General features: G+C 39.2%; 1 protein-coding gene across 1 annotated transcript in view; it reads left to right on the forward strand.

Annotated features, from left to right (window-relative positions):
• Nucleotides 1-13,773, forward strand: part of ppp6c (protein phosphatase 6, catalytic subunit) — a 29,375-nt gene extending 15,602 nt beyond the window's left edge. The window contains exons 2-7 of the mRNA XM_068012488.1: nt 6,178-6,273; nt 7,095-7,160; nt 7,647-7,788; nt 7,956-8,035; nt 12,220-12,429; nt 13,178-13,773. Coding sequence (XP_067868589.1) covers nt 6,178-6,273; nt 7,095-7,160; nt 7,647-7,788; nt 7,956-8,035; nt 12,220-12,429; nt 13,178-13,426 — 843 coding nt within the window. The 3' untranslated portion in view covers nt 13,427-13,773. The remainder of the gene's footprint in view (nt 1-6,177; nt 6,274-7,094; nt 7,161-7,646; nt 7,789-7,955; nt 8,036-12,219; nt 12,430-13,177) is intronic.
• The last annotated feature ends 1,036 nt before the right edge of the window (nt 13,774-14,809 follow it).

Genomic DNA, 14,809 nt, shown 5'->3' on the forward strand with positions numbered 1-14,809 from the left:
ATTGGCTTTTCACTGACTTTATACTAGGCTAATATAGTATGTCTAGCAACATGTTGTATACTATAATGGCTTTCTAATAAATTGGTATAGGCCACTTCATGTGGGTTCCCAAGTGAAATAGTGCATTAGTATTGAATGCATTCAGCTCGTTGAAGTGGTGCCTTTAATTTTCAGGGATGATGTACAACTACAAATAGTATCTAGGCTACAAATAACTTTCTACAAACTTCTCTCTGGCTGTCAGCATGGTATCTGCGAGTAGAATCTGGGTATTTACAAATCATCATTGTGATTGTGATTTTTATTAGCACTAGCCAAAAAAAATCTTTGAGGCCATGTGAGTGAATCTGTAAATGTAGAAAAGGGTTTCTCTGTTTGAGGGTGTAAGTCAATAGAGAAATGGTGGGGATTGCTGTGAGTTTCAGTACTATATTTCAACTATTTTGTTTGAATTTAGAGTCGTAGAGTCAAAGTACTTTCAAAGTCAGTTTTCCAGTTTTTTTTAAAATGCAGGTATCTTCAAATTTTAAACTGAAGTTTGCTGCAGGCTAACGTGCTTGGCCCAACTCATTTGTATTGCGGACCACTTCCTTAGTGCACACAAGGAAAGATGTCAGTTGCAATATAATGCCCATGGTGATAAAAGATTGCACTATTTATTCGTTTTGCATGTTGCCCAACTGCATGTTCGTAACGAGCAATTTTACATACTTTGTCGCTGGCAATACTCCTATGTAAAAGGAAACTAATGTTGGCTGTCTCAATTAAATATTTACTTTCTCCTTAGTTGCTCTTATTCATTTTCTATTAGTTCTGCTTTAATCCCAAGGGCATACAGGCAAGTGGAAGAAGTGAAGTAGTTCACCTTTATAGTTGGTTACATTGCTGTTCAGAAGAATTGGTTAATTTTTTTTGTTGTCTCATAAACTAATATTTTTAATAATTGACATGCTTAGGGCAAGTTAATTTATTCTTTTTACTCTGCGCTTTGTGTTTACTGCTTTGCATCTAGGCTATTTGTTTAAATAAACATTCTTGCTATTTTTGCTTCACCATCGCCACCCCAATCACCCCACCCGTCTGCTCCACTCTTTGGTACTTTTGTATGTTATGTATTTTGAGACAGAGTGTAACCAGAATGTGTTTATCTTACAAGTAACTTCCAAGAATGATGGTGAATTCAATACAACTTTTTTTTTCTTCATTTGTTTACTTTTTCTTGCCTTGCTCTGAAGGCAGTGACTTGTGCGGAGGCTGGATTCTATGCATGTCAGCAGGCCTCAAGTGTTTTGAGTGGTACCAATACAACCATACCAGATACCTCCTCATCAGGTATTACAATGAATGATTGATTGTTTTCATTGATTTTGAATTTGATTCATAAACCCATCTGGTTCACTAATGTACTTTGGGGGTTGGGGGGGGGGGAAAATCTGCCATCCTTGTCTGTGACTCCAGACCCATAGCAATATGGTTGACCCTTAACTGCCTTCTGAAATGGCTTAGCAAGCGACTCATTTGCATCAAACTGCTACAGAAAAGTTGACCAAGAATAAATCCGGCTAGACCACCCAGCGTCGAAGCATAGGAAGCAACAAAGGCACACTCTGCCTAGTCAACCCTGCAAAGTCCTCCTAATTAACATCTGGAGACTTGTGCCAAAATTAGGAAAGCTGCCCCACAGACTAGTTGGGCAATAGCCAGACATAGTCAATGTCCCAGACTCCTCCATCACCATCCCTGGGTAAGTCCTGTCCCACCGGAAGTGGCGGCACAGTGTTATACAGTCGGGAGGGAGTGGCCCTGGGCATCCTCAGCAATGAGTCCAGACCCCGTGAAGTCTCATGAAATAAGGTCAAACATGGGCAAGGAAACCTCCTGCCAATTTACTACCTGCTGACCTACATTAGCTGATGCATCAGTGCTCCTTCATGTTGAACGCCTCTTGAAAGAAGCACTGAGAGTAGCAAGGGCACAGAATGTACTCTGGCTTGGGGACTTCAGTGCCCATCACCAAGAGTGACTTGGTAGCACCACTATTGACTGAGCTGGCTGAGTCCCAAAGGACATATCTGCCAGACTGGGCTTGTGGTAGGTGGTGAGAGAACCAACAAGAAGGAAAAATTTACCTGACCTCTCACTCACCAATCTACCTGCCATAGATGTATCTGTCCATGACAATATTAGGAGTGACCACTGCACAGTTCTTGTGACGCAGTCCCATCTTCACAGTGAGGGCACCTGTCATCGTGTTATATGCTATTGCTGTTATGCTAAATAGGATAGACTCCGAACTGATCTAACAGCTTAGACCATAGCATCTCAAGGATGACAAGTTATATCAGCAGCAGCAGAATTGTATTCAATCACAATCTGTAACCTCATGGCCCAGTACATCCCTCACTCTACCATTACCATCAAGTTAAGGGACTAGCCCTGGTTCAGTGAGGAATGTAGGAGAGTATTGCAGGAGTAGCACCAAGCATACCTAAAATGAGGTGCCAACCTGCTGAAGTTAAACACAGGACTACATACAGTGGAAGCAGCGTGCCATAGACAGAGCTAAGCAATCCCACAATCAACGGATCTGATCAAAGCTCTGCAGTCTTGCCACATCAGTTGATAGACAACTAAACAGCTAACTGGAGGAGGTGGCTCCAAAAAAACCCTATCCTCAATGATGGGGGAAGCCCAGAATGTCAGTACAAGAGACAACTCTGAAGCATTTGCGACCATCTTCAGCCAGAAGTGCCAAGTGGATGGATCCATATCAGCCTTCTCTTGAGGTCCTCGCCATCCAAGATGCCAGTCTTCAGACAATTCAATTCACTTCACGTGATCTAATTGAGGGATATAAGACGATTAAGGGGATTGACAAAGTAGACGTAGAGAGGATGTTGCCTCTGGTGGGGCAATCTAGAACAAGAGGTCATAGTTTTCGGGTAAGGGGTAGCAGATTTAAAACAGATGAGGAGAGCACAGTGGTGCAGTGGTTAGCACTGCAGCCTCACAGCTCCAGGGACCCGGGTTCGATTCTGGGTACTACCTGTGCAGAGTTTGCAAGTTCTCCCTGTGACTGCATGGGTTTTCGCCGGGTGCTCCGGTTTCCTCCCACAGCCAAAGACTTGCAAGTTGATAGGTAAATTGGCCATTGTAAATTGCCCCTAATATAGGTAGGTGGTAGGGAATATGGGATTACTGCAGGGTTAGTTTAAATGGGTGGTTGTTGGTCGGCACAGATTCGGTGGGCCAAAGGGCCTGTTTCAGTGCTGTATCTCTAAATAAATAAAAATAAATTACTTCTCTTAAAGGGGCATGAGTCTGTGGAATTCATTTTCCCCAGAGTGTGGTGGATGTTGGGACATTGAGTAAATTTAAGGAGGAGATAGACATATTTTTAATTAGTAATTGGTTGAAGGGTTATGGAGAACGGGCAGGAGAGTGGAGTTGAGGCAGAGATGAGATCAACCATGATCGTATTGAATGGTGGAGCAGGCTCGTGGGGCTGAATTGCCTACTCCTGCTCCTAGTTCTTATGTCCTTTATGTCAATAAACAACTGAAGGCACTGGATGCAGCAAAGGTTATCGGCCCTGTTGTAGTACTGAAGACTTGTGCTCCAAAACCAACTGTGCCCTTAGCCAAGCTGTTCCACCACAGCTACAACACTGGCATCTACCCGACAATGTGGAAAATTGCCCAGGTATGTTGTTTCCACAAAAAGCAGGACAAATCCAATCCGACCAATTAACACCCCATCAATCTACTCTCAATCGTCAGCAAAGTGATGGGAGGCGTCCTGGACAGTGCTTATTGGGCAGCAATAACCTGCTCACTGATCAGTTTGGGTTCTGCCAGGGCCGCTCGGCTGAAGACCTCCATTACAGCCTTGGTCAAAACATGGACAGAAGAGCTGAATTCCAGAGGTGAGGTCAGAGTGGTTGCCCTTGATATCAGGACAGCGTTTGACCGAGTGAGGCATCAAGGAGGCCTAGCAAAATTTGAAGTCAGTAGGAAACGGGGAAAACATTTTACTGGTTGAAGTCATTCGTAGCAGAAAGGAAGATGTTTGTGGTTGTTGGAGGCCAAACATCTCAGCCCAGGACATCGCTGCAGGTGTTCCTCCAGGGTAGTTGTCCAAGGCACAACCATCTTCAGCTGCTTCATCAATGACTTTCCCTCCATCATCAGGTCAGAACTGGGGATGTTTGAATATTTTCAGTACCAGTTGCGATTCCTCAGATACTGAAGCAGTCTGTGCCTGTAGGCAGCAATACCTGGGCAGTATTCAGCCTTGGGTTGATGTGTGATGTGAATGTCACTTGCCACTTAAGTGCTGGGCAAAGACCATCACCAACAATAGAGAATCTAACCACCTCTCCATGACCTTCAATGGCATTACCATCACTTAATCCCACACCATCAACATCCTGGGGACAGGTTACTATTGACCAGAAACTGAACTGGAGCAGCCATATAAATACTGTGGCTACAAGAGTAGGCTGGAGGCTGGGAATTCTGCGGTGAGTAACTCACTTCCTGACTCCCCAAAGCCTGTCCACCATCAACAAGACATAGTTGAGTGTGATGGAATATTCTCCACTTGCCTAAATGAGCGTCGCTCCAACAACACTCAAAAACCTCGACATCCAGGCCAAAGCAGCCTGCTTGATTAGCACCCTATTTACCACCTTCAAAATTCACTCCACCACCGCATAGTGGCAGCAGTGTTTACCATTTACAAGATGCACTGCAGCAACTTGCCGAGGCTCCTTCAACAGCGTCTTCCAAACCCACGACCTCTACCACCTAGAAGGACATGCAGCATGTGCATCTGCAGGTTCCCCTCCAAGACGCTCAGCATCCTGACTTGGAACTATATTGCCATTCCTTCACCGTCATTGGGTCATAATCCTGGACCTTCCTCCCTAACGGGAAGTACCTACCCCACATGAATTGCAGCAGTTCATGAATGCGGCTCACCACCACTTTTTCGAGGGTGGTTAGAGATGGGCAATAAATGCTGGCCTTACCAATGACGCTCACTTCCCAAGAATGATTTTTTTTTAAAGCTGGTGTTACAGAATAGTAACTATGAGCCTGAAAGAGTGTAACTTTATTCCCTACTTAGCTTGGCACTGAGAAAATTGCAGTGGTTCTTCCTGCTTCCCTAGCTGAGATCAGCAATTTAAAACATGGGGATTTGAATCTGGGACCTTTTCTGTTCTGTATAGCTGAGTGCATGCCAAGTGATTTTTTTTTTTTACTGACAGCTGGAACTTTTGTGTCAGCTTGCCATTCTTGATGTTTCAGGGACATTCTTGGGTTTGTACCTTTTTTCCCTTTTTAAAAAAATGTTAAAAGGTCAGATTATCATTCATTCCATTTTGTCTGAGACTATAAATGTTGGAAAACTGAAGCATTTATTTTAGCGGAGGGAGATTTATTATGCAATTATTGAATCATTTTATTCACGCTGGGATGTTGATTCCCATGTACACATTACTGGTGCACAAAATGGATGCCTTTGAAGGCTTTCCTATTGAGACAAAAAAATTTAATAACATTTTTCATTTTAAAAAAAGACTTCATTTCCATTCAACTGCTTTTATTTGTGTTTATATTGCATTCTATAATTCTGCATGTGCCAATGTGGTGGGTTGCAGGTATAGATGTGGAGACTAGAGGAGACACTCCAAGTCACAGTTAATGCCTTCTCTGTGGTACCAGTAGAGGACTGGAAGATTTCCTGCTGTGGAGAGAGAGAGAAAATGTCACCTCAAGGTTTCAAAATGGACATTGTTAATTCCTTGTAAAGGAGGTTGGAAGACCATGTGGACCACTGTTTATTAACCAGCCCTGTTGTAGACCTTTTTACTAAGTCAGGAAATGCTGTTTAATAGTTACTTTGATAATGGCAGTGGTGGTAACCATCAGTCTAAGAGTGAAGAGTTATGCTGTTCTGAAGAAAATGTGTATTGGCTTTGTAACTTTTATCTATAAGCAGACCTCTTGCTGGGGATTGGCAAACTGTAGGAATTGACTTCCATAAAAATGTCCATTGAGCACATAATATTGAATGATTACTGCCCTGTTTTCAGGAGCCTGTGTGTTAGACTTTTTTGATAGACATTTGGTGGTTTTAATTTTATTCATCCAAATTTGTTTTATATTTTAGCGACTGTGTGACTATGTATGTGACTTGCTTTTGGAAGAGTCTAATGTTCAGCCTGTGTCTACACCAGTTACTGTCTGTGGGGACATACATGGACAGGTGAGTTTTTTTTTTCCCGAAGAAGGGTCGCTAACCAGAAATGTTAACTCTGCTTCTCTCTCGACAGATGCTGCCAGACCTGCTGAGTATTTCCAGCATTTCTTGTTTTTATTTCACTTTTTTTTTGTTTTGTATAACATGAAGGTGATTTTTTAAAATGTGTGACATTGTGTTCAAAATGGCAATATTGGTACTTGGAAATGGAACGTTTTCTATTTTTGGGTACTATGTATTCCAGAAGAGTTCATTTAGATCATCAAACTGACATCTTCCCCAATGGCCAGCCTTTAGACTCTGAGTGGGTTTGTTGAATTGAAGGGAATTTTGTGCTTTGCTCCACATTTTTCACCCCTTTCATCTCAATCTCAGCTGGATTTGAGCATGTTTACCAGTGTCCAGTATATAACCCACCAAACAAAGCAATTACTCCAAATGACTTCATTATTCCACAACACAAATTATATTGCTAGATGTACTTACATGAGCATGCTGACAGGAGTAAATCATCTTTGTAGCCATTGGGGTTACTGCTGTGAACTTCTAATTCCATTATCTACATTTTAAAAGCTTACTGGTACCTTGAACACTGAATTTTATAGTAATTCTACAGATTGCATCATGTGAAAAATGAACATTTTGTGTTAGCACAGTTAGTAATTTGGGTGCAGTAGTTGTCATGTGCAGGATATGCATGCTAACGTAATGGGGATATTCAGAACTAATTGTAGTGCAACAGTTGGTCCCTTTTCACTTTTTGCAATGGGCTTCAAGTTTATAATGTACAAAATATTCACATTGACAAACTTTAAATTGCTTTGCAGTTTTATGACTTGGGTGAGCTGTTTAGAACTGGAGGTCCGGTTCCTGACACAAATTATATTTTTATGGTAAGTCGTTGTTTAAAATATTGCACCATGAGTTCCCTGAATTTTAAAACATGTTTTTGTTTCCTTCAAAACTGAGTTCAGTTGTAAAGTTTGGAAAATTACTATCTCGTCTGGTGGCTGATATTGCATTCATGTCTCATTGAGCAAAAGTATTTTGTAAGACTACATTATGAAAACAAGAGAACTTGTTGGTACTATATGTGAAACAAAGGGGTGTTAGATGTGCATCTGAACATCAAAAATTAATATTAAAACTACATATTGTACTAAGTTTTTATTTAAAGTTTAAATTCGTGTATTGTTTCAAGATTGTGTAGATACACAAAATAGCTTCTTGCCAATAATATACCGATTGCTATTTTCCAGTCCCATGTATGACATGACTTTAGAAATACAGGGATAAATGTTTTTCTAAGTTTTGTATCCTATTTACTTGTGTATAAATTTTAAATTGCCGTTAATACTGACAATTTTCCGCTGTAACAGGGTGACTTTGTGGACAGAGGGTATTATAGTCTTGAAACTTTCACCTACCTCCTTGCATTGAAGGCAAAATGGCCTGATCGGATCACACTTCTCAGAGGAAATCATGAAAGCAGACAGATCACTCAAGTCTACGGATTCTATGGTAATTAGTAAATAGCTTTAAGTTGACTGGGCTTTTTAAAATTTTGTGGAAACTGGATTGTCTGCTGGGGAAAAAAAAACAAAGATTTCTTTGATCAATATTTTTTGTGAAATTCCAGTATTTTAAATGTTCTTAAAAAAAAAACTACACCTGGTTTGCTTTAACAGATGAGTGCCAAACAAAGTATGGAAATGCTAATGCTTGGCGGTACTGTACCAAAGTCTTTGACATGCTCACAGTAGCAGCCGTAAGTAGATCTGCTTATGTTGAAAAATTCTGCAAAGTATTTGGGGTGTATTCTACAAAAATTGGATGTTAGCCGAGCAACTCTTGTACCAAAGAATTGTTAACACTAGGGGACTCAATAGCAGTGAAACCAAACTGAACTCATGGTTTGGCAAGAGTAAGCTCAGCTGCTCTGATGATCTGTTCGGAAAATTTCCTCTCCGCTGATACAATTAACTAGTGTTCAGAGGGACGGTATCATAGCCAGTCTTTAGAAGAAGGCATATAAGTAAAGCTTTAGAGTCCCCCAAGGTGAGTGGAGTGTACCAGCTGGCTACTGTAGATTCAACAAGTACTCTTCTCACTGGGCACTTTAAACGTGAGTGCATTTTCAAGGGTGAATGTTAAGACCAGATGTTGAATGTTCAATAATATGCTGGTGCATTCAACAGTATCACCTGGTAACTCCAGCATTTAAGATATTAAAAGCAAAATACTGCAGATGCTAGAAATCTGAAATAAAAACAAAGTGCTGGAAATACGCAGCAGGTCAGGCAACATCAGTGGAGAGAGAAGCAGAGTTAACTGCCTTAACTGCTGAGTATTTCCAGCACTTACTGTTTTTATTTCAGATATTAAGATGTTTTTGAGATCAAAGGACCATTTTAAGTGGACCAGTGTACTTTGATCACTATCGGGGTCTATATTCATCTTTAAGATGGAATGTGGACTTGGAAAAATTTGATCATAATTGAAGTCTGCTACAGTTTTTAATTCTTTGGTTATTAAAAGATGCATTTTCATTTTAAAGTAAAGTTGACATGCTGATATTAATTAGAGATTTCACGAGAAGATTCATTGCTAAGTCAGTCACTTTTTTCAGACCATCTGGACTTTTGTTTAGGTCCTGAACTCTGAAAAATTTAGTTACAGAACAATAAATGTAAAGGAGACACGGCTAAAAATCAAGAAATGCAATATTCTGCTCCATGCTTTATTCCAAGAGAATAACAAATTACTTGCAGCATCTGGCAACCTAATTTTCATGAAGAAAATAAACATTTAAAGTCATGGAAGAATGGACAGAACATAGACTTTCGGTCAGGCTAAAACTAATACAACCAAATTGATTTCCAATTTGTCCATCTCATTATATTGTAGTTTTAACTCATTGCTTTTGTTTTTTTATCCAGCCCTGTCCAAACAATATCATTCTGTATTCATAACAGTCAGTCTTAGCTTAGTTAGTCAGTCAGTCAGTCTTCGCTTACAACTGGTTGTAGTTGGACCACTGTTTGTTTCATCCTAATTAACCCAGCACAAAATAGTAATGGAGAATGTAACATTTCAAAGTTTACATGTGAAATACGTGGATGGGTGGAGGGATTACCCTGCATCTAACCTATGCTTTACTGCTATTTGCCATTGTGTAGTGTCTTTTGCGTAGCGATACGTGCCAAGACACTTAACAAAAAGGGGTAGGGGAAATGGAGAAGAACAGGCAGGAGTTAGTAAAATCAGCTGAAACTGTTTTTGGATGCTTTTTGGCTTTTTAGAGTGAGGAGAGGTAGAAAAGTGGAGGAGTTTTGGAGCAGAATTCCAAAGCGCATAATAAAATGACAAAGTTCAGCCACACATAGCGGAGCAGAGGGAATGGCAAGATTGCAGATTAGGTTAGAGTTAGAACTATGATGGAGGTGAAAGTTGGAATATATGGCTTGAAGTTGTGAAGTTAGGATGTGCAGAACTGGTACAAATAATGAACAAGGACACTGTTGTCCACAAGCTAGGTAGAAATTGTTAATTTAGCAACAGGTGTAGTAATGTGACACTTAGCCAAATGTGCTAACTTTAGTAAAAGAAATACCTTCGATACATTCACACAATACAGATAAAGGTACACAAGTGTGTATAGTTACTCAACTAACATATACCACCATTCAGTAACCAAGCAAGTAAAGCATTTGTAACCATTAAAACATTCAGACATTCAGCTTTTTGTCTTGACATTTTAGCAAAAACACAAAGGTTAACATCTACATGTATGTGTTATACAAATGGTGTCATTTACTTTTTTAAATTTAATAATCAAATGCACCTGGATTCAAAATCAGCCACATATGGTTAGTGGTTAGCACATTTAGCTAAGTGCCACATTACTACACCTGTTGCTAAATCAGCAATTCTACCTAGCTTGTGGACAACACTGTCCAGAGCCCTTAACTCTGGATTTTCCACTCTAAACCTCTCCACCCTCCCTCTTTCAAAGGTCCTCTTCTGTGACAAATCATTGCACTCTCCAATTTTGGCTCGGTGTCAGTTTCTTTCCTCCTTGTGTCACATTTTTCCACATTTAAAGGCATTACATAAATGCATGTTGCTTTTGACAGTACTCTGGAGACTTACTAGAGACAAAATTCAGTTGTATGGTTGAAAAGGAAATACAGCAGCACTGACGTAGTTGATAGGTAAATCAGTGTAGCTCAGGTTGCAGAAGGAAATGGTATACCCCAAGGATTAGTGCCAAGTCTAGTTCTGTGCATGTATATATAAAATTAAAATTATTTGTACTTGGATTTAGGGAGCAAAATCAGACTTCGAAAACACAGAAGTGGGGAATTTGGTAAACAGTGAGGAACACTTTTCCAATGTTTTCAGGAGCAGAAACCATCCAGTGGGATGGGCAGACAGGTGACGAATGTGAGGTTAGTGTATTTTAGGAGGGAAAACCAAGAATGGGATGATACACTCAATGGAAAGACACTGAAGGATGTGGTTAAACAGAGATTCAGGTGTGTAATTCCCTGAAATTGCAGGTAAATGAAGCTACTGAAGGAGAAAAATACGTAGTCCTGAATTTTGCTGTCAGTGGCGAAGTGCTCACTGCTGACCTTGAAGAAAGCTACCCGCAAAGATTTGGTGATCTCTGTGGCATGGATTTCACCTTTTCCTACATCAATTTCACTCCGGCACCAACTGTAGGGGATCTCTGGTGTCCCAGCAACCATGTCATCAAACAGACTAGGGAGTCTATCACATTGAAGAATTCTCAGACAGAAAATCAGGAAGTAATAAGCATGTTTTATTATTCATTTAGAATTTTACAGAAAGCAAAATAAAGTTTGGGACATACACATGGGCTTAAGGTAGAAGTTGGAATACCCAACATTTTAAAGAATATTTTAAGAATCTATGGTGTTTTTAGCAGGGAATGAAGAAATTTGGCATCCCACAAATAGTTTTTCAGGGCTAGAGATGTTATTTAGCAGTAATTATGACTTAGTATGCCATTTAAAAACCCAGTTACACCTCATTGAACAAAGTGTACCTTTTTTGAGTTTTAACCGTCAGATTAATGGCGTAAAAAGTGGAAGTTCATCTCAAATCAGTGATTTCTGATTGCTTTCCACCTGCAAAGACTTCAACAGCAGACTGTGTGGAGGAGCAGGGAGTTATTGACAGCAGCTTCTCAATTTTCCATATTTAACAGCACATGTGTAGATACCAGAAGTTGCTGTCAGTTTCACAGTTGTAATGACTGAGAGTGCTGGCTTTTTCACCATCATTATGCAAAATCTGAGCTACCATTTGCAAATTTGGTTAGACTACAGTTGGGATGCTAAGTTTTGGCACCTTGTAGGCAAGATGTTAAAGTCATAGCATGTGCACTGTGTAGATTGACCAGGATGATGCCAGGGTTGGGGAGCTATAATTAGAAGGAAGCCTTTGAGATATTGGGACTTCCCAATTAAGCAGAAAAAGTTAGGAGGAAACTTAACACAAGTTTCTAAGTCTCTAGCGGGTTTTGATTAAGTGACAAAAGGCTGTTTTTCCTTCAGTTGTGGAATTAGTGAAAGGCCATCAATTTTAAATTAGTCACTGAGCGTGAAGTTAGGAGAAATTTCTTCATAAAAGGGTTGTTGAACCATGAAATACTTTGCATCAGTAAGTGGCTACTGCATTTTTTTCTTTGAAGGGAAAATTTGATTAAATATTTGAAGCAGAGGAAGATATAGGACTCTGGGGAGAGAGTGGGTCAGTAGGACTAGTTTTGATTTCACTAGCAAAGAGTTGGCAGACATGATGGGTTGAATGGCTTCTTTGCGTTGTCAATTTGTATGGTTTTATAGCTAAATTTATCTAATGCAAGAGTAATTGCTGCCCTTGGTTTTTATAGGGCATTTAATTTTTATTTTTCCATATCAGTTGATAGATGAACAGATCCTGTGTGTGCATGGCGGACTTTCTCCTGATATCAAAACTCTAGATCAAATCCGAACCATTGAACGTAACCAGGAGATCCCACACAAAGGAGCCTTCTGTGACCTTGTATGGTCAGATCCTGAGGATGTAGATACTTGGGCCATCAGTCCTCGAGGAGCAGGCTGGCTCTTTGGAGCAAAAGTTACAAATGAGGTAAGTTGTCACACTACAGACTCTGAATAAAGTACTTTTATGTATTCAAGAGTATTGTAGGAGGTGGGAGGGAAAGCCATTTTTTAAAGTTGGAATTAACTGTTACATTTACCAAATACTTTAGAATATTAGAATATTCTGGTCAAATAATAGTTTCATACTTACTTTTGTACTGTTTTCCACATTTTGTATTCTCCCTCTATCTCTACCTTGTCTGATGCAGTTCAAAAAGTTCCTTCTGAAATCTACAAAGTATTTTGCGACTTGGTTTTTGTATGAAATTGGGAGACATTAAAGCTTATCTGGAGAAAGTATTTTGATTTGTATGACCGAAGGGTCAAGTCTTTGTAGTAGTACAGGTGTGTCTCTATGATGAAACATTCAGGATAACTCGAGGCCACTGGACCGTGATTTTTATTTTCTTCCTTTTTCCTTTGCTCTTTTATTGCAGTCCTGAGAGAGGTTGACTCAGCACATGATGGTCCAAATGTATTGGCTACTTGTTGGAAAAGCTTATTGACTTTATTTTTTTTCTCTCCTTCATGGTGCAATATGCACCATGACTCTCATGACAACACTGCACATCTCTTCGTCTGTAAGATATCAAAATTTCCTTAATTCAGTAAAGGAACATTAAGTAGCACTCTGCTCCTCAACTTTGGTATTTTATCTAAATATAAAATTCAATCATGGACATTTCCTTTCTAAAAATTTTTTTTAAAAATCTTTTTTTCTTTTTGTTTTATAGTTTGTCCACATCAACAACCTGAAACTAATCTGCCGAGCACATCAGTTAGTTCACGAAGGATATAAATTCATGTTTGATGAGAAGTTGGTGACTGTGTGGTCTGCTCCTAACTATTGCTACCGTTGTGGAAATATTGCATCAATCATGGTCTTCAATAATGTAAACTCAAGGGAGCCAAAGCTATTTCGTGCAGTTCCAGATTCAGAGCGTGTAATTCCACCAAGAACAACAACGCCCTATTTCCTTTAAAATATATTTTTGTTCTCAGTAAAAAAAAATTCTTAAAATACAGCGTGCACCATGGACTGTAAACATACATTGTGTTGTGTAGACAAGATTCAAGATGTAGAATTTCAACCATTCTATCAAATATTTTAAATGCTAAATTGAATAAAGTGGTCGAAAGGGCTGCCTTTTTCTTTGTTTTTAATGCTAGCAGATATTGAGAAGCTGATTTATGTGCTCCAGTAATTAAAAATTTGTACATTAAAATAATTGTATTGATCAGTTTTCAAATTTCATTGTATTTTAATATAGTAATATGGCGACTACAACTCATAGGTTAAAATATTGGAAATAAAATGCTTTATTATTAACTAATGTTTACTGCCCTTTCTGACTTAAATCAGTTAATGTGGTGATTTTTAAATTTGCTGAGATGGTACATTACAGAAGAGTGCATCAGCTATCTGTATACTAAAACATGAAGTCTTGTACATAATTAGATCATTAATGTGCAAACTAAGCATTTAGTGATGCAAGTTATTTAAAACTGTTTTTAATGTATAAAACATTTATATTTAGACTTTTTAAAATTAGTATCTGCTTTTAGTATTTGAATAATTAGAAGCTTCAAAACTGACTCTTCAATGTTGGAATAAGTAACCAATTTCATTTGTCTTGGCTGGAAACCTCCTTCAAGCATGTCTTGAAGTTGTTTTTTTAATCTTTCCTCTTGAATACTTTCTTTCATCTTTGAATATGGCTCCTTACACACTGTCATCCGATACCTCCTTTAAGTAACCATTGTCCCAGGTATAGCAGTAGTAATAAAGACAAAATTCAGCATTCATTGTCATTACTCCTCTGAAACAGATAGCAACTTCTGGAGTCTGGACATGCGCAGTTCAATGCGGATATCCAGAAGTTGCTGTCAGTGATGCTATGTTTTCCCATAGGGTACATTGTTTAAGTTTCCCCCCCACCCCCCCACCCCGCAACCATACTCCAATCTATTAAAAATCGCTCAACTGACAAGAACTTACACTTCTATGTTATTAGTCTTTTTGTAAAAATCCTTGGAAAAGATGCACCTTGTTGGATGAGGTGTTACTGTTTATAACAGCATACTAAGTTCATACCTCCCTGGCCTGGAAAAACCTAGTTTTATATTTGTCAAATTCCAGATTTGAATTATTTTTTAAAGTTTGTATTTCAGCTTCTACCTAATCCAAAGCCTACGTCCCAAACTTTATTTTCCACTGAGTAAAACAAAAGCTCTGATTGTGTCCTTATTAACTTCTTGGTTTGATGTCTGATGATTCTTCAACGTGATTTGGCTGCTTAACCTGCTTGATGACATCACTTCCAGGACACCTGCAGATCTCCTTGACTCAAATTAACGTCGGGAAG

This window comes from Heterodontus francisci, chromosome 32, assembly GCF_036365525.1.
Source record: "Heterodontus francisci isolate sHetFra1 chromosome 32, sHetFra1.hap1, whole genome shotgun sequence".
Taxonomy (NCBI): Eukaryota; Metazoa; Chordata; class Chondrichthyes; order Heterodontiformes; family Heterodontidae; genus Heterodontus; species Heterodontus francisci.